The sequence below is a fragment of the Ictidomys tridecemlineatus genome, chromosome 2, assembly GCF_052094955.1.
Source record: "Ictidomys tridecemlineatus isolate mIctTri1 chromosome 2, mIctTri1.hap1, whole genome shotgun sequence".
Lineage (NCBI taxonomy): Eukaryota > Metazoa > Chordata > Mammalia > Rodentia > Sciuridae > Ictidomys > Ictidomys tridecemlineatus.
In genome coordinates, this window is record NC_135478.1 from 151,129,312 (window position 1) to 151,155,637 (window position 26,326).

At 36.8% G+C, this 26,326-nt stretch overlaps 1 protein-coding gene across 5 annotated transcripts; it reads right to left on the minus strand.

Moving 5' to 3' along the window:
* Positions 1-26,326, minus strand: Ccdc126 (coiled-coil domain containing 126). 5 transcript variants are annotated; one of them, XM_040291761.2, is made up of 5 exons: positions 26,057-26,310; positions 25,615-25,701; positions 17,969-18,016; positions 11,566-11,954; positions 1-1,909 (listed from the first exon to the last, which is right to left on the minus strand). In XM_040291761.2, exons 4-5 carry the CDS (start codon positions 11,801-11,803, stop codon positions 1,725-1,727), a joined length of 423 nt encoding a protein of 140 aa, XP_040147695.2. In that variant the 5' UTR covers positions 11,804-11,954; positions 17,969-18,016; positions 25,615-25,701; positions 26,057-26,310; the 3' UTR covers positions 1-1,724. The 5 variants fall into 5 exon arrangements, 3 of the variants coding, with proteins under 3 accessions (XP_040147695.2, XP_005319167.2, XP_077896101.1); XM_005319110.5 differs by lacking the exon at positions 17,969-18,016; XR_013435105.1 differs by lacking the exons at positions 1-1,909; positions 11,566-11,954 and adding an exon at positions 16,630-17,249 and having other exon boundaries at positions 26,057-26,326.

Here is a 26,326-nt window from a genome sequence, read left to right on the forward strand (position 1 = left end):
TTTGTAAATACAAATAATATATTTTATTTCATCCCTGAAAACAAAAAAAACAAACAAAAATGTCCACATCTCATCAGAGAGACCAATTATTCCACACTTCACCTGGCAATTGTATATAATTAGTTTCTTCACATAAAGGTTCAGAAAAGACAATATGGAAATCATCTTTCATGAAATAATATCTTCTCACACATATTCAAACAAAAATATTATAATTATTGCTACTATTTGTGGTAGCATATTATAATGAATACAATATCTAAAACTAAATTCAATCTAGAAGCTAGCTGCACTTCAGCAGATATTTAGAGTAATAAATACTATGACATATAGGGTACCATATAGCAATTAGATTTGCTACAAGGGAAATTTAAATAAAGGTGTACTTCTTTCTATACTAAAATTACTCTAGATTGGTATTTCTTGTGCTGTATTCAGTATCTGAAAGGATAGCCAATTTTATAATTTAAATATATCTTAACTGTTCTTAATTATTTTAAGTGGTCTTATATTAAATGAAAACCTAATCAAAAAGATTTCATAAAGCATGATACTCTTATATAACATCAAGTAATATTAACATTTTCTAAGCAGTGTTTATGTAACACAAACACCTTCATTATACATATCTGATTAAAATCCTCAAGAGTATCTTCCTCCCCACCAACATAACAAAAGCAAACTCACCCAAACATGGAAATAATATGCATCCTGGTCATATAAATACTCAAGGGGTCAAATGATGTTTCTTTTGTTTGTTGTTTGTTTAGACAGGTTCTTACTATGTTGCCCAGGCCAGCCTTGTACTCTTGATCCTCCAGCCTCAGCCTCCTAAGCAGCTGGGACTGCAGTCATGGGACACTACACCCAGCTAAGGGACTGAACTTTTAAAGCAACACTCATGTATGTGAAAAATCATGAATACTTTAGTTACTTTTAATTTTATCATAAAAATATCTCTTACTCTTTAGAATATATATAAGAAAATTTTAAGTATGTGATTAAAGAATACTATTTTAATGTTGTTATTAAGTTGCCCTCAATGTTAAGAATAGCTTATGGACAGTGGCTGCTACCCATTTCAATATTATACTCTTACAAATGTAATTTTTAAAAATATACAATAATTAACCTTCAGTTATTTTGAAGGATAGTGCAAATGAAGACATTCTTTGGGTCATGATTTCAAAACATTTCAACATTATACTTCCTTTCTCTGCTCATATCTTAGTAACAAAATATAGTCCTGGAAGTAAAACATGTTTTCTAATAGCCTTAGTCAAACAGTTACATCTACTTAGTCAAACAGAACAAGTGACAGAAGGAATCAATAACAATATTCTCCACTTGTCTGAAAAAAACAAGTTACATACGTAAATAAATATTTTATAGAAACAAATATGTCTTTAGTGTTTTTGCTTCAGCTTCACCTCAAACTCAAAAGATTTATACAAGATCACCTACCTGCTTAATACTACATTAACCATGTTATCAAATTCCCTTTAAGGATATATTACAGCAATGAAGAGACTTGCCTGATAGCAAACTAATAACATTTTAAATTTTTATATACAGAATTAAGAGTTCCATGAATCCAGCACACTCCTTGAAAACACATGGAGCTTTTTAAAAGGATTCTTTTGTCCTAGCCAGCAATTCAAAAGGTTTTCTGCAATAGGATATAATCCACGGTGGACGTAGCAGCACAGGGTGATCTTCAACTGCTATCTAATGCTGCCTGATGCGTTTATCCTTTTATTTGTGGTTACTGGCACCAAATTCCCACTAGTACCATTGGTTGTGTTGGTGGCAGAGCCATTCACAACCATGTAGTCGACTTTGTTTTCCAGCTTCACTAAGCGTTGCAAAATATCATCCAAAAGGACGGCGATTGTTCTTTTCAGATCCGCTAGGAGGAAAAATCAGAATAAACCATATTAAACATTGATAGAGTACTTGATATTTGTGTTTTTATAGTTTAAGAGAAAGGGTGAACAGTTATTAGAGATCTGAGAGAAATATACTGAAAGAATGCATTCATACCACTCCTAGAGAAAGCCTGATTATTTTAATCCACAGCATCACATACAGAGTTTCCAAAAGGAGTGTCGGAGGTGTAACTATGAGGGCATCTCTCACTTTTCTAGGGTAATAGAGCAGATATTTGCAGATGGCTCTGTTACAAAGAGAGAAAACGCCTGAGCTAAAGGCTGGGGATATAGCTCAGTAGTAGAGTGCTTGCCTAGCATATGCTAAGGCCCTGGGTTCAATCTCCAGTACTGAAACAAACAAACAAAAAGCCACAAATGAAAAAAAGAGATAAATCAAATTTCATAAAGACTTAAAACTATAAATCAGATTTCATCAAAATCTAAAACTTTGGGACATCAAAGGGCATTATCAAGAAAGCAAAAAGACGAGCTGGGAATGTAGCTCAAGCGGTAGTACACTTGCCTGGCAGGCGTGCGGCCCGGGTTCGATCCTCAGCACCATATCCAAAACAAAAATGTTGTATCCGCCAAAAAATAAATATTTTTTAAAATTTTCTTTCTCTCTCTCTAAAAAAAATTTAAAAAAGAAAAAAAGAAAGCAAAAAGACAAGGTACAGAATGGGAGAAAATATCTGTAAACCATATATCTGATAAAGATCTACTATCCAGGGCTGAGGTTATAGCTTAATTGTTGAGTGCTTGCCTTGCATGTGTGGGGCACTGGGTTTGATCCTCAGCACCACATAAAATAAAAGTAAAACAAAGATTTTTAAAAAGATCTACTATCCAGAACATATAAATATATTCTGCAACTTAAGAACAAAAGATAACCCAATTTAAAATATGAGCAAAGGTCTTGGGTTGTCACTTGCAAGATGACCAAAAGCCAAAAGGAACAAGGTTGTGTCAAAAAATGCCACAGCCAAGTATAGACAATTCAGTAGCATGAACTGCACTAGATTCTGTGTCTAAGAACAAAAGCCATTAAGAAGTTTGAAACATAGCATATGTTGCAGATATCAGGACATGTCTTCAGTGTCCTCAATGCCTATATGCTTCCCAAACTGCACATGAAGCTATATTACTATGTGAGCAGTGCTGAGTTGTGCCACTTGTAGCCAGGTGGTCAAGAATCATGGATCTCATGAAGCCCAGAAGACAGAACATCCCACCCTGATTTAGACCTGTAGGAATTGCCCCACAACCTCCACCAAAGCCCATTTAAGAAGCTGAGTCTTCAAGAACTGAAGAAGAACTATCCTCTGGGAGAAAAAATGAAGTAAAATTATACTTTCCAAAAAAAAAAACAAAAAACAAAAAACAAAAACAAAATGAGCAAGAGACTGAACAGACATTTCTCCAAAGAAGATATGGATGGTTAACAAGATAAGACAAGACACCCAACACCTATTGGGAAATGCAAATCAAAACCACAAATGAGATACCACTTCTACTAGGATAGATCTCATCAATGAATAAGGAGGATGCAGGGAAATTGTAATTCTCACATATTACTAGTGGGAATATAAACTGTGGGTACAGTTTATCAGTTACTCAAAAAGTTAAAAATATAAAATTAGCACATGACCCAGGAATTCCACTCCTAGGTAGAAATCCCCATAAATTGAAAGCAAGGACTCAAAAGAAATGTTGTATACCAATGTTCATTGCGACTTTATTCACCATAGCCAAAAGGTAGAAACAACTCAAGGTCCAACAACAAATGAATGGATAAACAAAATGTGGTAAATTAACTAGAACAATGGCACACACCTGTAATCCCTGTGGCTAGGGAGGCTGAGGCATGAGGATTGCCAGTTTAAAACCAGCCTCAGCAAAAATGAGGTGCCAAGCAACTCAGTAAGACCCTGTCTCTAAATAAAAATCAAAATAAGGCTGGGGATGTGGCTCAGTGGTTGAGTGCCCCTGAATGCAATCCCTGGTGCAAAAATAAACACAAAGGAATATTATTCAGTCATAAAAAAAAATGATGTTCTGATCTATGTTACAACATGAATAAACCTAGGAGATGTTATGCAAAGTGAAATTAGCCAGACACAAAAGGTCAAATATTTTATGATTCCACTTATATGGTATATTCAAAACAGGCAATTCCAGAGAGTTAGAAAATACAGATTATCAAGGGCCAGAGGAAAGAAGGGATAAAAACTTTTTACTGTTTGGGTCCATCCAGGGATGCCAAAAAAAAAAAAAAATTATTGCTTAATAATAATTAGAGTTCCTTGTTGGAGTAGTGCAAATTTTAGAAAAGCATCGTGATGGCTGCACAACATTGTGAATATAATTAATTCCAATGAACTTAAAAATGGTTCAATGTCACCAGGCTCAGTGTTGCATACCTATAATCCCAAGTTCTCAGGAGGCTGAGGGAGGAGGATCACTAGTTCGAGGTCATCCTAAGCAACTTAGTGAGACCCTGTCTCAAAATTTAAAATAATAAGGGCTGGGAATACAGTTTAGTGGTAGAGCATTCTGGGTTCAATCCCTAGAACCATATACATACACGTGTACACACACACACACACACACACACACACACACACACACACAAATTAAATGACAAATGTTTTAAGTATTTTACCATAAATTTTAAAAAATGAATAAATAATAGATATCAGAAAGGAGCAGGAGAGTAGTGGTATATAATAGTAGAAGGGGATGAGAAAATTTTTAGCACTCAATAAAACAAAAAAAAATCCAAGCAGTGGTCCTATCTCTTTGCTTTTGGTAATTTATTTTTTTTCTCCATAAAGGTATCTAGCCATTATAAGTGGCTGGATTGCACAGCATAGATAGTTGGTTTGTGGGAGAAAGATTTGGTTTTGTTTTTGCTTTTTTTTGTGTGTGTGATTCTGAGGATTGAACCCAGGGTTGTTTTATTTTTGAGACAAGGTTTCAATAAATTGCTGAGAGTCTCACTAAGTTGCTGAGGCTGGCCTTGAACTTGCTATCCTCCTCCTCAGCCTCCTGAGTCACTGAGATTATAGGCTTTTTCTACCTCTCCCAGCTACAGATGGCTGGTTTTTAAAATATCACTATTACTGTGCTCAAATAGAAGGAATTGTCTTTCAAATATTTCTCCTGTAAGAATCTGCTTCTTCATTGTTTCTAACCATTTCCTTGAACTAAACAGAATGCAACACAATATAATGTCTGTATCTATATATGTGACAAGGACCTCCATCTCAGTTTACACCCATCTTCATCTCTAATCACCTAAATTTGATTTTTTAAAATATATTTTTAGTTATAGATGGACACAAGACCTACCTACATTCCTTCATTTCCTTCTTCCTTCCCTCCTTCCTTCCTTTCTTTCTTTGCCTGTGGTACTGAGGATTGAACCCAGAACCTCACAAATGCTAGGCAAGCCCTTTACCAATGAGTCACACCCCAGCCTTAAATTTGATTCTCAAAAGCATACACAAAACCAACACTCGTAACATCAAGAAAATCATCACAAAGGAAAGAAGAAAATATAGAGAATGTTCAGTACATTTCCAGGTAAAGATGATACATTAAACACAAGGCATTTAACCTATGCTAATTCCCAATACCTCATTCACATACTAAACTGCTTACCTAAAATGGATGAATTTAAAACAAGAAGTAGGAAAAGCCAAGAAGCAATCCAATTTTCCCCACAGAATCCCATCCCCAAAATGCCCAGGAATTTTATGCAAGGACTGTGTGAAAATCTGTTTATGAAGCAATTTTATTTTCCTAAATTTTCTACATTACTCCAAAATCTACCCCAGTGAAGAAGATGTGAGATGTATTTTCACATTGGGTGAGGCAGTTGAGTTTCACTGGGTGCCAAGTGAAAACCGGGTGAGTAAATGGACAGCTACATAGTGAGTGCTGAACCAACCTTCTTCATTCTGCCTTTTTTTCTCTACTCAGATCCTAGAGCATGTATAGGCCTATATTCCCCAACAAGAGATGAGAGTACTTTTCTAGGATTTCTGATTAGCTGAATAGGAAGGACTAAAATATACTTGTATTAGATATAATCCCATATTTTAAAAAATTTACATAGCCCCACTCTTATTCTCAGGGAATATATTCCAAAATCCCCAGTGGATACCTGAAAAACCACAGATACTACTGAACACTAGATATATGATGTATTTTCCTATACATACAATAAAGTTTAATTTAAAAATTAAGCACAGCAAAAGTTTAATGACTTACCATATATCTTAGCAATCTCAGCATACCATTTTTTTTCTTAAATCTGTATCTTTCACCTTTTCACTAAAAGGAAGCACTTTATGGCTTCTCTTTGGCAAATCTGAATTGCCAGCATCACTAATCTTGTACTTTGAAGTCATTAATAAAAAAGAATAAGGAGGCCAATAAGGGTCTGGGAATGTAGCGCAGTGGCAGAGCACTTGCCTAGCAAACATAAGTCCTGGGTTTCATCCCCAGCATGGCACATTCACACAGCAAAAAAAAAACACAAAAAGTAGGATAAAGATTACTTGAACAGAAGCAGCACAGTGTTAATGAAACAGTTGAACTGATAACCAAGATGGCTACACTAACAGGAAGGTAGTATACACAAAGTAGATACACTGGACAAAAGGATGATTCACATCCTGGGAGGAATGGAATGGGATGGCATGAGATTTCATCATGCTACTCAGAATGATATGCAACTTAAAACTTAAGATGTATTTCTGAAATTTTCCATTTAATATTTTTGAACTGTGTCCACATGTAACTAAAACTATATAGAGTGAAAAAATGGAAAAGGGTGGACTACAGTATTATATAATAAAGAATTTAGTTTGTCTTTGTCTCTGGTTCCTGGGAGGTAGCCACCAAGTACTTGCAATTTCCTAAATGATGAACGTCTTTGTTAGTCAAGGTAGGCCGCTGGGACACATTCTGTTAGTTTACATTGAGAAGATGACTCAAAATAGGCCCTAGATCTTCTGTATTAATATCTACAAATAAGATAACAATTATCTAATAAGATAACTCAGGATGGTGGCTGACCATCCAAGAAAAATCAAGGATGTGATTAAAGGATTGGGGTTTCAGATGACCTCCAGGAACGAAGAAATGTTAGAGACTGAATTCACCCACGTGACCAATGATTCAATCAATCATACCTATACAACAAAACCCCAATAAAAACCTTGCACCTGTAAGTTTGAGCAAGCTTCCCTAGTCAGTAATATTCTGCAATTTTTCCAGGATGGAGACTGACACAGGAACATTCCATCAGTGAACTATATCCCAGCCCTCTATTTTTTGAGACAGGGTCTCACTTAAGTTGCCAAGACTGGCCTAGAACTTGCAATCCTCCTGCCTCAGTTTTTCAGGGGCCTGGGATTACAGATGTGTGCCACCATATTTGAATAATAGTATGCATGTTATTACACCCTAATATGCCTTGATGTGCCAGGTGGGTTATGTGTACTGACTCCATGAAGATAAGTCAATAGAAACTGTATCTGGAGTCCTCCCAAACCTTGCCCCATGTGTATCTCCCTTTGGCTGGTTTGGTTTGTATCCTTTTGCATAATAACACTGTTATAAGCAGCACAGTAACTTAATTGAGTTCTGTGAGTGGTTCTATCAAACTATCAAACATGAGGGAATGGTAAAGCCTGAATTTGTAGTGAGATGGTCAGGAGGAAGGGTGACTTGGGGATATTCAGCTTTGTGGCTGGTTTCTAAAGTGAGGACTGTGCCCTTAACCTGTGAAATTTGGCTAACTCCAGGTAGTTAGTATCAGAAGTCATTTAAATAGTAAAGCTATAACTAAAGAAATATTCCCTCCAGATTATCTTAAAGTGAATACCACCTAACAATTCAGTATTTCCATCAACTTTTTAATATCCAATTCTTAATCAATTTTGTCCCATTGTCCCAGAAATGGAACACCTATAAAAATTGAAATAGGGCTGGGGATGTAGCTCAGTGGTAGAGTGCTTGCCTAGCATGCAGGAAGCCCTAGGTTCAATTCCCAGCAACACACACACACACATGCACACACACACACACACACACACACACAAAATCTTACTAAATAAATATATACAATGGTATAACTAATTATAACAAATAAAATTTTTTTAAACCTCAAAAAATAAATATGTAAACACTACACAACCATATAATTTTATTATTAAAAATTATAATATAACATTAACATAAAATATAAACTCTAGATTATGACTTATAACCTATGTTAATGCACCTGTGTCAATTTTGCTGAAATACTAACAGAATTGAAAACTTGGGACTTAAGGGATTAATTATTGCCAAAGGGATCATCAGACATTTGGAAGAAACACAAAAGCACTCCAGAAAAGCTGCCACTAATAATCTCAGAGAGGGGGAAAAAAAAAAAAAGAGCTCTTAGAAATTGAAAATAAAGCTCCATGAAGATCTAGAAAATAAATCTCTCAAAAATAAAGCAAAAGGGCTGCGCAGTCATGTATGTCTGTAATCCCAGAGCTTGGGAGGCTGAGGCAGGAGGACCAGCAATTCAAAGCCAACCTCAGAAACTTGAAAGACCCAGTCTCTAAATAAAATATAAAAAAGGGATGGGGATGTCACCAGTGGCTAAACACCCCTGGGTTCAATCTCAGGTGCGAAAAAAACACATAAAAAATAAATAAAGCAAACGGATAAATAGAAGAAAAAGAATAAACGTGCTGGGGATGTAACTCAATGGCAGAACATTTATCTAGCATGAGTAAGGCCCTGAGTTCAATCCTAGTCACTCTCAAAAAAATAAAGTAAAATAGAAATTAAAAGGGGCTTGGATGATAGAGCTCAGTTCTAGAGCATCCCTGGGTTAAATTCCAAGTACAGCACCAAAAATAAAAACGGAAAATTAGAGAACAAGTTCAGGGAGCCCAAATGCTAAATAACATAATCCTAGAATAAAAATTTTTAAAAATCAAATAAATAATTTAAGAAATATCTTGGAATTAAATGACATAAATTGCAGATTTTAAAATATAAACTGAGGTCCCAAGATATATACAAAGATACCCACATCCAGACAGATAATTGAGAAATTTCAGAACAGTATGCAACAAAAACCTTACTTTCAAAAAAGTAAGCTACAGGGCTGGAGTTGTAGCTTATTGTAGGGTGCTTGCCTAGCACATGTGAAGCACTGGGCTCAATCCTCAGCATCACATAAAAATAAACAAAATAAAGGTATTTCATCCATCTATAATTAAAAATATTTTTTAAAAATGTAAGCTTCAAAAAATAAGTCATATATAAAGGCTGAAGAATAAGAATAGGATTCAATTCTTAAAAATGGAAGATGGGATGGAAAAACACAAAACAGAATAGTCTTTATAATCTTAAGGAAAATTATTTTCAGCCTAGTATTCTATACCCAGCCAAATTTTCAATTAAGCATGAAGGTTGCAGGGGGGAAAGACCTTCCCAGATATACAAGGAACTCAAAACTTTATCTCCCTTGTACCTTTCTCAAGAAAGGGGATAACCTAAAATCAGGAAGATACTATAGAATTCTAGAAAATAGGGGATACAACATTAAGAGAGGAGTAAAGAGAATATACAGAATGATGACCAAGTGAGATCTTAGAACAATTCATGCTTCAAGCCTAGAGAGCAAGCAGTTCAGACCAGAGCTGAGCTGATCAGAAAACTCCAGGAAAGACTTCTTTTGTTTTGGCAGTACTGGAGATTGAATTAGGGGCTACAATGCCACTGAATTATATCCCCAACCCTTTTTTTTATTCTGAGACAGGGTCTCAGTTCCCAAACTGGCCTCAAATCTTCAATCCTGCTTTGTCTGCCTCCTGAGTACCTGGGACTACAGGTATGTATCACGATACCTGGCCAGGAAAGATTCCTTCAAAATAAAGAAAGTAATGGAATACCTAATAAGTCAGAATACATCAGGAAGAGATTTAAGTAACTCTGGGGAGATGGAATATAAAAATAGGCAAAGAAACAAAAACCTATAATTATTATTTCTAGGAAGAAAATTAAGTTTTACATGAAAGGAAACATATGATAATCTACCACATGGCTCAGTAATGAATATCACTAATAGTCATAGTGCAAACAGTGAGTATTATTCTAACCAAAATTATGAAGGTAAAATATCAGGAGGAAAAAGACATGTGTCAGGGAAGGCAACCTTGGGATGGGTAGAATGTATTTTGGGATGAAAAAGAAAGCTAAATCTTCACCCTATGTGGTAGAAAGTTAACAAACAATGCCTATAACTGAAAAAAATCAAGAAGTGGTTCATACATCATGTTATTTGGATATAGAGATGGTCCCCAAATAAATGAAAAAAATTTAATGGGTGGCTCCAAGGAAGAGGAAATCTGAGGACTGCTGAGAATGGGAAAAACTGCCCTTTTTCATTATAAGAATCAACACATTTTGATTTTTTTTCACATTTTGATTCTTGAAATACATGCCAGTGTAACTTATAATTAAACACTGAAAATGTCCACAAACTCATGTACATACATAGTGTATCAGAACCATTCTGTTTGCTCTCTATTCTTCTCTTTCTTCTCCTCCACCCCTGACCCCACAGAAAGAGAACATGGCATGCATAAGGAGCTTTAAATATAGCAGAAATCCAGGATAATAAACAACAAACCCAGGCAATAAACAATGTAAATCCTGTGTCTTAGGGATGAATAAACTTTAAACTCTACACAACTGATGATTTATATAAAAATTGGGACATTCAAAATAATTTAAATAGGTGATTTTAAAAATACACACACATATATATATATATATATATATATATATATATATATGTATGTCACACATACATAAATAAAACGTGGGGGTGGCACACACCTATAATCCCAGTTACTCGGGATCCTGAGCTAGCAGTATCACAAGTTCTGGGACAACCTGTACAACCTGATGAATCCCTGTCTCAATATAAAAAAATGGCTAGGGATGTAGTTCAGTGGTATAGAGTCCTTGGGTTCGATCTCAAGTATGGCAAAAAATAAATAACATATACATTTACATATACAAACAAACATTTTTACACATATATATTTTTAAAGAGGCACAAACCTAGTGGTTAAATGACACAATTTCTATAATGTATTTTTTGTATATTTTTATGTGGTGCTAAGGACTGAACCCAGACCCTCACACATTCGAGGCAAGTGTTCAACTACTGAGCTATGGCCCAGCCCTATAATGTACTTTTAATATTTTTCAAAACAAATGTTGCAAACTGTTAATAACTATCAAATCTGGGTGATGAATATATCTCTACTTTTCAGTACATCTGAAAACAATTTTAATAAACAGTCAAAAAACAGTTACTTTGTAAGGACTTATACATGGGGACAGGAGCTGGGGCTCAGCAGTAGAGTGCTTGCCTACCATGCGAGGAACTAGGTTTGATCCTCAGCACTACATAAAAATAAATAAATAAATAAAGATATATATTTTTAAAAGACTTATACATGAAATAATAAGTTCTATTTCCATGACTATCTTTAAATAGGGATAGACTAAAGAGGAGAAAACCAGAAATATTCTGTGGTTATCTTACCATATCCTGCCATAGAAGCACCATTCTCAACATCCACTGTGTTCTTATTTTCCTCTGCTAGAGCTTTAACGTATCTTTTACTTAAATCTAGTATTTGTTCACGTAACTTGACACTGCTTTGATGTCTTGGTTGTTGAAAAGTATAATGTAATAACATCAATCCCCAAATGAGTCCAAATACAAGCAAGAGTAAACTCAATTTCTGAGACATATTTTTTCTTGAGATTGTAAAAAACATTTCTGATGAAGCAAACAGACTTGATTTAAAAGCAGTAACTGGAGATAAGCCTCCTAACAATCAAGACTTTTGAAAGAAAAAAACTCTTCTAATATGGTATAATCTTCATCTTCAGCAAAGTTGCCTCCACTCTTATATCAACTCTGTAAAACTGAGAAGAAAAAAAGACAATTAGTCTTAGTCTATATCAGCAACAAAATAAACAATGATAAAGAGATGCTCTAGTTTTGATTTGGAAGAATTTCTTTTTCCTTGACAACTTTCTCCCTACTAAGTAAGATTTATGGTCTTTCATCAGTTTCATTTTATATCTTATCAAAATTTAAATAAAAATAAATATCAATTCATTGAAAATATCCGAAAAAATGCAACCATGATTACAAAAAATCTTTGAATGGTTTCTTCTCATTTCTAACTAAAACCAAGGACATACTTAAGTAAGACTTAAGAGATCTAAATCTGTTCAAAAACATGTCACCAAACTAATACCTAAAAGATATTTCTCGTTATTTTTAAAAGTAATAAATTTTTAAAAAACACAAGTAAATGCCAAATAAAAATTAGAAATAAGATAAAAGAAATTTAAAATCAAAATGCCTGTCTAACAAGTATTTCCATAAGTGTGCTAACATTTAAAAATGTCACTAGCATATATAACTAATGGGAAGGAGATAACCCTAGGAAGTATCCAACCTAAGATGAAAAATTAGTTATGATTTCTTAGTTTATATCTTATAAAAGTATGACAGGCCAGGCATGGTGGCACACACCTATAATCCCAGCTGAGGGAGTCTGAGGAAAGAGAATCACGAATTCAAAGCCAGCCTCAGCAAAAGCAAGGCGCTAAGCAACTCAGTGTGACCCTGTCTCTAAATAAAATACAAAATAGGGCTGAGGATGTGGCTCAGTGGTTGAGTGCCCCTGAGTTCAACCCCCAGTACCCTCCCCCCCACAAAAAAAAAAAAGTGTGGCAAATGCTAAAACAAGTTAGAATATTTTCCCATATTTCCTGGCTTACAATTTATTTTATTTTATTTATGGTGCAGTACTGGAGATTGAACCCAGGGCCTTGCACATACTAGGTAAGCACTCTACCACCAAGCTACATCCACAGTCCTTTTTAAGGGTTTTGCTAATTTCCCAGCCTGGCCTGGAACTTGAGATCCTCCTGCCTCGCCCTTACAATTCCACAATTTAAATGACAAAGGTATGCATTTATGTATGTATTTGTATAATTTAAGGAAAAAAATTAGAATATTATATATCAACTATGTGTGTGTATGTGTGTATGTGTGTGTGTGTGTTGCTAGAAATTGAACCCAGGCAAGTTCTAGGCACTGATCTACATGCTATGTACTGTACTTCAACTTTTTTTTTTTTTTAGAGAAAGATTGTAACCATCATTAAATCTAGAAAGACCTGGAGAATGACATATATGTATCACCAAAGTGTCCAGTGAAGAAAAGATTTGATTACACCAAATGGCTGGAGTGCATTTCACAAGGATATTTCACAGCTAACTAAAAATAATCTTTAAAAACTTTTTAACTTCCTGTAACAAAACATCCCAATTTTAATCTGCTTACTAGGGAATGATCACATAATTGAATAAAATCTAGTTTGAGGATAAGACTAAAAATGAATACTATGCATTATAAAGGTAACTTTACAGAGCATTCCATCACTTTCATTCAGAAAATATTTACTGAGCAGCACATAGACTGGAGATCAGAGATACTACAGTTCTACTCTGGAAATTTGCTTCCTAGAGCACATGATTTCAAACTTTTTAAAAATAAAGTATTTTAAAATCTATACAAAATATCAATATATATATATCAATAAATATATATACACACACACACACAGAGTCAAAACTTCTCAGCTGGGCACAGTGGTACACTATAATCCCATCAATTTGAATATATAAGGCAGGAAGATTACAAATTGGAGGCCAACCTAGGTAACTCAGAGTTACCTGGCAACTTAGCAAGACCCTGTCTCAAAATAAAAAAAATAAATAAAAATAAAAATAAAAATTTAAAGGGCTAGGGATGTGGCTTAGTGGTAGAGTAACCCTGGGTTCAATTTCCAGCCTAAAAACAATAAGAACTTCACTATTAGATGTGTGCTAAAGCATGTATAAGATGGGAATTCTCTGCCCTGCTGATTCACCTGTCCTGCTCAGAAAACTCCCACTCAGTCCACCAGGCCACCCCCCAGATAGTCTCTGATATATCTTTACTAAACTCTGGGGCTCCAAGGTTTGAACAACAGCCATTTGTTTTTTGTTGAAGTATACCATCCTGCCAAACCTCACTACAACATGATATACCATTAGTATAATAATAATTGCTGTAGTCAAATAAAAACATTAAAAATTAGGAATTAAGTCCTTTTCAAAGTTTCTTCTACTTATTTCTTTAGCTACCATGCACAGAATAAATTCCTTTATATCTTATAAAAATAATACTATTAAATCAACTTTGGATTATTAAACTTTGCTTTATTAGCAAAATTAAATAAATGTTTTACATATTAACATTATTCTTCCTTCAATATATTCCTCCTATATATCTTGAAGTATGTATTATTATTCTCCCCTTAAAGATGATCAAATTAAGTCTTACAGAGATTAACCTGCCTAAGATTTTTGTCGGGGATAAATGACTTTAGTTGCCTTAACTTGGTAAAAACTAAAAGTCCAAAAGTTTAGAATCTATATATCCATTCAGAGTCTGTTCTTTCCTTTATAGAAAGTCTAGCCCCATTAGAACTCATAGGTTTTCCAAAGACTCATTAAAGTAGAAAATACCAAGACTACAATAGCATTGGGAAGATAAAAGGAGATTTGGTAAGCCAAGTTTGGAGATGCAGTAGGGAAAAGGATAGTCAAACCCAGGGAGCCTCACCTATAATAGGTAAAACTTTCCAAGTGGGAACAAACTTAAGAATGTCAAGCTTCTAACCACTGTGCACTGTCTTAAAGAGTAAATAGTAGAACCAACAACAAACATAGGTACTAGACAGGGCAGAGGAACAGCTGATGAACTTATGACCCCAAAAGAATAAGTCCCAAGGAACAAGTCTCTGAGAACTAGTTTAAACTTACTGATTCTTAATAGAAGGGGCCAAAGATCTCAGTTGCATACTTTAGATAAAGAGATCCTTATTGCTCTATATCACTGTACAATCACACTTAGAAATGAGGCTTTCATGATTGAAAGGCTTTAGCAGCCTGGACTCTATGGACTGTGAATGCTCAGCACTGCCCTGAACAAAATGAAAGCAGTGCAGATGCTCATCTCAGGGAAAGTCAGGAATTTTTACAGGGACTATCATGGTAAAGAATTTAATGTTTTGCAACTTGCTAATGTTTATTATATAATTTTTACAGTGAAAAATAAAATATTAAACATGAAAGGATTTTGTCTTTGGGACTAGCAAAGATCTGAGAAGTTGGGAGCACTTAATCTCACTCACATTAGGGAATTCCAAAAAGACTTCCAAGGAAGACAGAATATCATGGAGCTGTCTCCAAGTGAAAAGATGGCCTGAGAGCTGGGGCTGTAGCTCAGGGGTAGAGCCCTGCTTATCATATGGGAGTCGTGGGTTCTATCCCCACCACAAAAATGAGACTAAAAATAAAAAGGTGGCTGGGAGCCAGTTTATACCTGAGAAAGAGCTGAGCAGCTCAAAGGACCCTATGCATTCCCTAAAGCAACCCAAGGCTGCCTGAAAACTATTTTATCAAACTAACAGAGGTGAGTAAGATTTCTAAAAGGATACATTTCTGTCTTTCGTCTCTTCCAAGGGAATGCTTCATATTAAAATCACCTAGAGTTGTATTTGTTTGTTTGTTTGTTTGTGTGTGTGTGTGTGTGTGTGTGTGTGTGTTTTAAATCCTAGTGCCAAGTTCCACACAGTACCAACTAAATTAATCTACCTGGAGATGGGAGCCAGGCATCAGAGTTTTTTAAAGAACACTGGAGTCTATGCAGCAAAGTTAGAGAACCACTGTCCAAAACTCAAACTTCTTACAAAGCAACAATGACAGCTGCAGGAAGGGTGTCTAAATTCAAATCTATAATTCAGTTCAACAGTGTGACACAGGAATCCTGTTACTCGGACCTACCCACAACAACCTTTTAAAGTGGTGAGATAGAAAAGAGGTGATCTTTTCTGGAACCCAAGTTATTACTTTCAAGGTGGATGAGATAAGCATGCAAGTAAAGAAAAGAGAGTAATTGCCATTGGTACTACTTTAATTCCCAGAATCAATATGAATACACTGTTCTGTTCTCTGAGAACTGTGTCTATGGTTTCACACAGTAGGAGAGGAGGAGGCAAGAAGTTTAAAGTCTTTAGTGACTGAACATAATTTACTAGTGTACTTTTACATTAGTGATTAAAAAGGGAAATAAGTCTTAGCTTCAATCTTCAGGAAAGAAAAATAAAGAAAGGGGAAGATGCAATCTCTTCTTTCTGTGCAATTTTCAAAACTGCAAATAACAGAGGAAATTGCACTCTGAATCTCACCACTTTTCTTCATGTTTTAAGTACTGATCCTACCCCTGACAACCACTAGATCATGAAAGAACCACTAATTAAAATCTGAAAGAGCAACACTGTTACTGGGGGCTTAGGCTAGCAACTAGCGTACTCTTTGTTATAGAGGCCTCCTCCACCAAAATAGTCTACAATCTAAAAACTTTTTAACTTTAACTTGTAGGCCTCTGTATCAATTTTCTACTGATGACTTAAAAAAAAAAAAAAAAACACATCAAATTCGCCCAGGCAACTAGAGAGCTTTTTTTTTTTTTTTTTTTTTTTTTGGTGTAGATGGACACAACACAATGCCTTTATTTTTATGTGGTGCTGAGGATCAAACCTAGGTCCCGCCTGTGCTAGGCGAGTGTTCTACCACTATGCCACAATCCTAGCCCAAGAGACCTTTTAAAGTAAGATAAAATCATCACTTTTACCATCATTATTATTTTGACCTAAGATAAACTGCTGAATATTTTTAGGATTTCTAATTGCAGGAATTATAAAAGGTATGAAGTCAATATGGCACAAAGGAAGAAAGATTAAGGAGAAGAAACACATTTAAAATTAAACTTTGGGCTGGGGATGTGGCTCAAGTGGTAGCGCGCTCGCCTGGCATGCGTGTGGCCCAGGTTCGATCCTCAGCACCACATACAAACAAATGTTGTTTCCGCCAAAAAAAACCCTAAAAAATAAATATTAAAATTCTCTCTCTCTCTCTTAAAAAAATTAAATTAAATTAAACTTATACAAAAAAAAAGGTAAAAGGAAAATGAAGTGTCTAGATGGGAATGATGGGTGGCATACCCCTTTAATTCCATCTATTTAGAAAGCTGAGGCAGGAGGAATACAAGTTTGAAGGCAGCCTGGACAACTTAGTAAGAACTTGTCTCAAAATCTGAAAAAGAAAAAAAGGGGGTGGGGGTAGGGGTAGCTGAGGGTATGGCTCAGTGGTAGACAACCCCTGGGTTTAATCCCCAGTACTTAAAAAAAAAAAAAATGTACATATACATGAGAACTGAAAAGAGGGACTAAAGTGATATTTGTACATCAATGCTCTCTGCCGCACTACTCATGATAGCCAAAAGGTGGAAACAACCCAAATATTCATCATAGATAAATGGATAAACAAAATGTGGCATAGATACACAATGGAATATTATTCAACCATAAAAAGAAACGATGCTCTGAACCATGCTACAACATGACTGAACCTTAAAGATATTATGCAAAGTTAAATAAAATCAGACACAAAAGGACAGCTATTTTATTATTCTATTCACATAAAAGATCTAGAAGAGCAAATTTATAAAGACAGAAAGTAGAATGGTAGTTGTCAGGGGCCAATGAAACAGAAGGGAGAATTATGATTTAATAGGTACAATTTCAATTTGGGAAGATGAAAATGTTCTAGAAATGGATGGTAGTGATGGTTGCATAACAATGAGCATTAGTAACATCACTGTGACTGTGTCATTTATAAATGGTTCAAATGGTAAATTTTTGTTATATATTTTTTTACTGCGCGCGCGCACACACACACACAAATGTATCATTCCCCTGTTTAAAAACCCTTCAAGGGGGCTGGGGATGTGGCTCAAGTGGTAGCGCACTCACCTGGCATGCGTACGGCCCGGGTTCAATCCTCAGCACCACATACAAAAACTGAAAAATAAATATTAAAAATTCTCTCTCTCTCTCTTAAAAAAGACCTTCAATAGTTTACCACTGATCCTAATATAACATTCAGACTCCTCAGAAAGGTCCACAAGGTCCTATAACCTAACTTCCACCCATTTCTCTCTGTCTCAATCTTGTATCACTTCCTTCACTGTGCTGTTGCCACAGGTGACAAATATTTAAATGTTCTCGGACCCTTGGCTATCTACAATTGCCATTCCCCAGATTAGAATGCTCTTCCTGTGGTTTGTTCCTTTTCATTCTTTAATACTTGACTCAAATGTCAGCTCTTTAGAAACAGCATTCTCATTTATGTCCCACCTCCTGCCACAAGGTCCTTTTTAAATATTCTTCATATGAAATTTCATATTCTATCTTTAAGTTCTTTTTTCAGTGCTGGAGATGAAATCCATGGCTTCATACATGCCAAGCAAGCAGTCTACCACTGAACTATTGCCCTATACTTTATATCCCAAAGCCCTGATTTCCTCACTTCTGTAATACGACAATAGTGCCTACCTAATGTTGATAAAGATTAAATGATATCTCATTACTCGATAAATATTAACCCTTATTATTAGCATCAGACACTTATGCAACAATGCTAATTCTTGATCACCTGAGCAACTTGAGGAAATATAGGAAAAGCTTTTAACATTCCTGATTAGCATTCATGGGCTGTTTCTACTCATAATTTGTGGATGACAGAAATGCTTCATTAAGTTACTAAAGAATTACCTAGTCCTAAAACATGACATAATAGCATATTGTTGATCAGAACAGTTCATCTTTCAAATAGCCCAAAAAGACTATATGAAAGTACTTGCTTCAATAGAGCCTCTGCTAAAGAATTTTTTTTGGGGGGGGGCAGGGAGGGGTTCCTGGAATGGAACTCAGGGGCACTCAACCACTGAGCCACATCCCCAGCCCTATTTTGTATTTTATTTAGAGACAGGGTCTCACTGAGTTGCTTAGTACCTTGTCATTGCTGAGGCTGGCTTTGAACTCAAGATCCTCCTGCCTTAGGCTCCCAAAACACTGGGATTACAGGAATGTGCCACCATGCTCAACTCTGCTATAGGATTTTAAAACCTCAAATATTTATTTTGGCCCACACTAACTTTCTTCTAACCCACATTTTGTGCTCATCAATTTTATACATCATATTGCTATTCATGTGCCTCAGCCTTTTTCTCCTTGATTAAATCCCACCTCCTTAAGAGAATTACATGCCTTAAGGTAAGTACAGTGGCACACATCTATAATCCTAGCTACTGGAGGAGCTGAGGCATAAAGATTACAAATTCTAGGCCAGTCTCAGCAATTTACTGAGACCTGATTCAAAATTGGGATGGGGGGACGGGTGAAAGTCTGAGGGTGTAGCTCAGTGGTAGATGTCTTGCATGGCATGCACAAGGTCCTGGGTTCAATTCTGAGAAAGAAAGAAAAAAAAAAAGCCTTAGACTGCTGCCACATCTCCCAGAGAGCCTAATGAATTATCAGTAATCACTAAAAAACACCTTACTTTATTTAAAATATGTCCCTGAGTTTAACCCAAGCAGCAATGTGACCTCACTGCAATTTCTTTTGGGAACACAGCAACAAAGGATGAAAATTTGGAGGTAAAATTAAAGTATCTTCAATTATCCATTTCTGAGCTGGAAGTATCCAAGAGGAAATCAATTTAATCCCCTCAAATTTCAGGTGAAGAAAGTGAAGTACAAATATGGGAAGTATTTTGCATAAAATGACATAACCAGTTAGCAGCTATTATGATTTGGATATGAGGTGTCCCCCAAAAGTTTCTGTGCTAATGCAGACATGTCTGGAAGTGAAATACCTGGATTGAGAGCTCTAACCTAATCAGTCCATCCTAGTTGAAACAGAATAACTGGGTGGTTATTGTAAGTAGGTGGGGCATGGCTGTAAGAGGGTCACTGGGAACATGGCCTGAAAAGGTTCATCTCTCCTGTGGTCCGTCCCCCTGGTTCACTGGCTCTCTGCTTCTAGGCTGCCATGAATGGAGCAGTGTTCCTCCACCACATCCTTCCACCATGATGTTCTGCCTCACCTTGGGCCCAGAGCAACGGACTCAGCCAACCATGAACCAAACCTCTGGAACTGTGAGCCAAAACAAACTTGCCCTCCTCTAAGTTGTTCCTGTTGAGCATTTTGACCACAATAAAAAGCTGACTAACCCAGTGGCAGAAAGTATACTGGCCCAGAACATAGGTTTAACTCACTGTCTCAATTCTTCACCACACTGACTCCTTTACATCTACTAGCAAGGCTGTGTTTAAATACTGAATGAATTGCAATATTAAATGAAGCTTTGTTCTTTTTGCTTTAAAAGACTAGAACTAAAAAATAATAAAGGCAGTTTAGGGCAGTGATCCTAAAATCCTGAAGATGTATAACTTAGACTATTCATTAACTTACCCAAAAGTTAGCCATTAAAGTTTCAAATACATTTTATTCACATAAATCAATGTATTACAAAGTACCTACAAAAGGATTTAGAAGTAAGTTTTATATTATTTTTCACACAGGCAAAAAAACTAGAATTGAAAAAGTACAAAGTAACACAAAAATAAATAAAAAATCTTCTAAAGGTAGAGAACTTCACCAGGATCAGTAAAAACACACTATTCTTTTTATTTCCATAAAAAGGACTTTGAAGGAAAATGCATAAAGGCCTAGGCCTCACTACACAAGAGTTTTGTTTAAATCATAAAAGAACTTGTTTTATTCATTCGTTTATCCATTCAAAATACTTATTAAAGTACCTACTATGTGCTGGGAACTGGAGAAGTGAAAAGGTGAAATAAGGTAGAATTCCATTCTCCTAGATACTGAGCTTTAGTAGGAGTGGGACAACTAATAAGTAAAAAGAAACAAGCTAATTTGAGCTTATAATAAATTGTTGTGAAGAAACTTTAAACTAGCTGATGAGTCTGGGGAAGTCTATATGAGGTATGGGGTCAAGAAAGGCTTTCTAAGCATATAATATTTGATCTGAGGCAGTACAAAATGTGGTTCCAATTTCCTTCCAACTAAAATCTTTTCTGACCAGAATCTTGGGAGCAGGCATTAAATTCCTTATTCCTATCGTCTTTGGTACAAACAAATAAGAATCAAAGAACTCCCAATCCCTAGCCTGGAATAGTCTGGTCTAGAGAAATCATCCAAAGTGAACAGAAGGAAACCACAAGCAAATAAAGCCTTGAGTTCCCCTTTCTTATGAAAGTAGCAGTTTCATTGTCTGGTAATATACAAGGAACAGTAATGATCTGATGTGGTGGCCTTTATATTAAAAAACAAACAAACAAACAAAAAAAAAAACCCAACAGATTCTTAGGCTGGGATTGTGGCTCAGTGGCAGAGTGCTTGCCTAGCATGTGTGAGGCATTGGGTCAATTCTCAGTACCACATATAAATAAATAAAATAAAGGTCTATCTACAGCTAGAGAGAGAGAGAGAGAGAGAGAGAGAGAGAGAGAGAGAGAGAGAAAAGAAAAGCAGATTCTTCTTGGTGTTTTAATTAATTGAAAGAGACAGTGGCAAGGTGAGACATGGAATGAAGCCTGAGCATGTTATATTTTCATATTTATTATAAGCCCCAATGTTTCCACTCCAATTTACAAGATTTTTGAGGAAAAATAGTATTCAGAGTTCTATTATGCCACTTGCCAAATAGTACACCATGTAAACAACCAGACATTTAGGCAATTTTTCAGTGGCTTCTGTCTGGCCAGAAACCTAAAGATAAATACATTAGTCCAACTCCACTGCTAGAGAAAAGAAAGACAAAGAATCATCAAATACTTATACCAGAAAACATTCCTTATAAAGATAAGGAAAGTAGGCTAGGGTTGTGGCGCAGTGATAGAGCACTCACTTGGCATGTGCGAGGCCCTGGATTCGATCCTCAGCATCACATAAAAGATAAATAAAATAAAGGTATTGTGTCCAATTACAACTAAGAAATAAATATTTTTAAAAAATATAAGGAAAGTGAAATACAAAAAGGATTAATAATTATCCAATGCCAAAAAAAAAAGAGGAGAGATTAGGCATCCAAACTCTGAACCCAGGACCCCAATGTTTCTTTCTTTTTTTTTTTTTAATATTTTATTTTTTAGTTGTAGTTGGACACAATACCTTTTACTTATTTATTTTTATGTGGTGCTGATTATCAAATCCTGGGTCCCTGCACGTGCTAATCGAGCATTCTATTGCTGAGCCACAACCCCAGCCCTCTTTTTTTTTTTTTTTTTTGATGGTGGGGATCAAACCCAGGGTCTCTGGTAAATCACTGAGCTACATCTCCAGGCCTACTCCATTGTTTTTCAAAAGGAGGGATCAAAAATCACCTTAACAATTTGCAACTAGCACTTTAAAAAAATTTTTTTAAAGTTATAAAATAGAAACCACCAGAGTACACTGTACACACTACTACAATTTTTGTAAAATTTTTCTAAAAATTTATTTTTACATACCCAGATACACATGTGCACAGTTATAAACTTATGAAGTATTGAATTAAAAAGATCTCTTGCTGTGAATTGCAGTTAAAAAGCTTTTCAAAACACTTCATTTCACACTGCTTATCATGAAGTACTTCCATGCATTTTTATGCAAACATTGCAATGACATTAAAAACATTAACAGATGGTTAATCCTACCTTAAAAACTCTCATTCAAATCCCATCTTTGCACTTATTCAGTGCTCTAATTTTTGTAGTGTTATGACTTATAGCTAAAAGTAACTATTAACAACAATAGCAGCAACCATTGAGCAGAGCAGCTTTCACTCAGTCAAAGGTGCTATGAGAATCACCGCTTATTAATCTTCAAAGGAATTTACAGCCAGAGAAGCATATGTTTATTACAAAAAGACATTGTATGTTCAACAGAGCTCAGAGGTGCAGATAGTTCTTTCCAAAAAAGACTCAGAAATGATCCCTCAGCAGACCTGACCCTAGAATGTCATTTCTGGGGAAAAGTCCATTCCTGAAATAGTTTCTCTACAAAATATTGCCTGGAGCTAATACCTAGGGGAAAATATTTTAACGATGTACAGAAGAGGCCATGCACTCCATAATTAAGTCTAAGATTTAAAAATGCACTGCCTTGGGCCTGAGGGTTCAGTTACTTGTTTCAATCCCCAAAAATAATAAGTAAAAATAAATAACAAAATGCACTGCCTTGGAGCTGGGGCTGTAGCTCAGTGGCAGAGCGCTTGCCTAGCACGTGTGAGGCCCTGGGTTCGATTCTTAGCATCACATAAAAATAAAGGCATGCTCTCCAAACACAACTACCAAAAAAAAACACAAACAAACAAACAAAAAAACGCACTGCCTTTAGAGAAACTGCACTATTCCTGCTAAGATACAGAAATACAAATATGAAGATATCAGATCACCTTTAGATGGCATCTTTGGGAAAGGGAGAAGACAATAGTACTGAAAATTAGAAAAATAGAGGAAAAAGGGTAAAGCAATACAGGAATAGAAATAAAAAAATTTTATAACAAAAGGAAAACTACTTAATTCTGTAATACGGTAACGGTCTCATCTAAAATACATCATGTAATCCCAGTTATTGGGGGGTTGCGGCAGGAGGCTACAAATTAGAGGCCAGCCTTGTTAATTTAGAGAGAGCCTGTCTCAAAATTAAAAAATGAAAAGGGCTTGGGATGTAGCTCAGTGGTAGAGCATCTCTAGGTTCAATATCCAGTACTGGGGGTGGGTATGGAGATGCAGAGAAAAACATGCAGCTCATGAGAGAGAGGGAGGAGCTGACTGGTAGATTCTGATTTCTGGCATTTTTTTTTTTTAACTGGAGATTAACCTTGGGGGCACTCTGCTACTGAGAAACATCCCATCTCCAGCCCTTTTTATTTAGAGACAGTCTTCCTAAAATTCAGGGGCTGGCCTTGACCTTGAATTGTGATCCTCCCGCCTCAGCCTCCCAAATAGCTGACATTTCAGACTATGCCAGCTATATCAATTTTTTTCATGTTAAAAAGAACCTTTAAAAACCCTTAGCAATGAAAACCTAAGCTATAAGTCTTTGAAATCACATCAATTCAGTATATTAGAGATAAAGAATGGAGGACCACATAGTTTCCTACAGTTACAAAGATAGAGACAGAGCTATGACAAGAACCAAGGTCTCCTATTTCTGTCTGTACTCTCCATCCTACACTGCACTAAATAACACCAATACAGAAACATTTTCCTCAAAATGAGTATTTTTGACAAACATTAAAATGAACCAGAAATCTTTATGTCCATATGCCTTCTTCCACAGTTTAAATAAGTTTTCCACTTACTTACTCTGACCCTCTAGATACCTGTATAAAACATCTTCATTAAATTTCTCTCCCCTCATATAAATTGCTTTAAAAAAAAAACCTGTCATAGGGCTGGTGTTGTGGCTCAGTGGTAGAGCATGTGTGAGGCACTGGGTTCAGTTCTCAGCACCGAAAATAAATAAAATAAAGGTCCACTGATAATTAAAAATATTTTTTAAATCACCTGTCACTAAAGCCTTACAGACAATTCATCTAGACCACTGCCTTTCCCCAACCCCTTACAATTCTATATGTAAAAACAGCATTTACTCAAGACATGTTATTTCACATATTGCAAAATAGTGTCTGAACTCAGAGTAATACAGAGCAGGCATTTAAATGAAAAATAAGATTCAATTTAAGGACCACAAGTATTTCCTTGAAAAACTCACCACCAATTTCAGTAGAAATTAAGGCGAAAAGAGTGCAAGAACAATCAAAACTGAAGTGGGACTAACATGAAATTTTCCAAGTCATTGTTTATCAAATATATCACATTCATTGTGTCTTAAGAACAAAAACTACAGCTTAGAAATACGATTCCAAAGGGAGCTAAAATTACGAACCCAGTGAGAAAGTGTAGAGGAAGGTACAAAAAAGTTGACAAGAGGGTAAAACTGGCAAAGTCCCCTATGGGCCACCCACCCCCGGCAGGTTTGCACAACACCTAGATGCTGACTCTGACAAAACAGACATTTAACCTCCTCTAAGGATCCCCACAGGACGCAGCTGGGGAGGATGGGGAGGTGAATAAGTCCTTGTACAGAATCTCTACAGCTGATCCCCAGAAAAGCAGAGTCATCAATTTCCTAAGAACATTCTCAGCCATTTTAAAACAACGGAAATTAAGAAGACGCATATTTCCAAGGATTTTTTTTTTTTTGCTTAGGTTTAAGGTGAACAAAAAATAAAGTGAAAAACACAATCCAGGATGCTAATGATTACACAAAATAAAGCACAAAACTCACAAGTCCATAGGCCACTTCAGTCGTAGCTATTTCAAGTATCGCATTCAAAGGCTCTTTTCATCAAATGAAGAACTATTGGTATAATAGGCATATCCTATCCTAATATTATCTCCGACTGCTAGGTGAGAAAACTCAGGCTTAGAACCTTCTAATGAACCAAGATCACAAAGTCAGAGCGAGACAATCAGGGTTCGAACCCTGGTCTAGGCTCTCGCGTCACGCTCCACAATGTCACAGCCGTTTAAGTTCATCCTTACCAGTAACCCAGGAGATGAGTTTTGAAGAGCGAGTTTAAAAGGGGCATCTGACTTCCTCTCTCTTTCCCAAAGTAGAACAGAACTGAGCTGTCAAAAACAGAACAAGAAGTGAGAGCGGCGGCCGCCGGGCTCCCCATCGCTGCAGCTCGGGACTGAGCCCGCCCCGCTCCGCTCACGCAGCCCGAGCCACGCTCGCTCCTCCGCCCCGGGCCCACGGGGTCGCAGCGGTGACATCCCGGGGGCAGGGTCGCGGCCGAAGGAAGAGAGGGACAAAGAGCCTTCCCGGCCGCTGCAGGGGCTGCCGGCCCGTCCCGAAGCCGTAGCGGCGGCAGAGGCCCCGGGGGGCGGGATCCCTGCCGGGGGCGCGGCGGGGGAGAGGCGGCCCGGGCGGGTCCGCGGAGCCGCCACCTCCCCGCGCTTCTGTGTCGCCCCTCCTCATTACCTTGCTCGTGGGCTTCTCGTCACGGTCGCCGCCGCCACTGGGCTCCGGAGCCGGAGGGGCGCAGCCAAAGCCGATTAGCGGGCGTCAGCTGCGTCCCGCAGTGGAGGAACAGCCTCCACGTCGGGATGGAGAAAGGCCGGGGTTTGGAGTCTGGACGAGGTAGGCTCCCGGCGTGTGCAGATAGTACTCCTCTCGCCCCTCGCACTCCGCTTCCGCTCCGCCTCCCAGCCCGGCCCTTCCCCGACTCCCCAGGCCCGCCGCCCCTTACGC

Bases quoted from the DNA above. Each gene is read 5' to 3' on its own strand.
- Ccdc126 (XM_078039975.1), bottom strand. From the start codon at position 11,803: ATGTTTTTTACAATCTCAAGAAAAAATATGTCTCAGAAATTGAGTTTA. The intron at 1,910-11,565 runs GTAAGATAACCA...TTTTCCTCCTAG, and splicing joins TGCTTCTATGGCAGGATATG to CGGATCTGAAAAGAACAATC.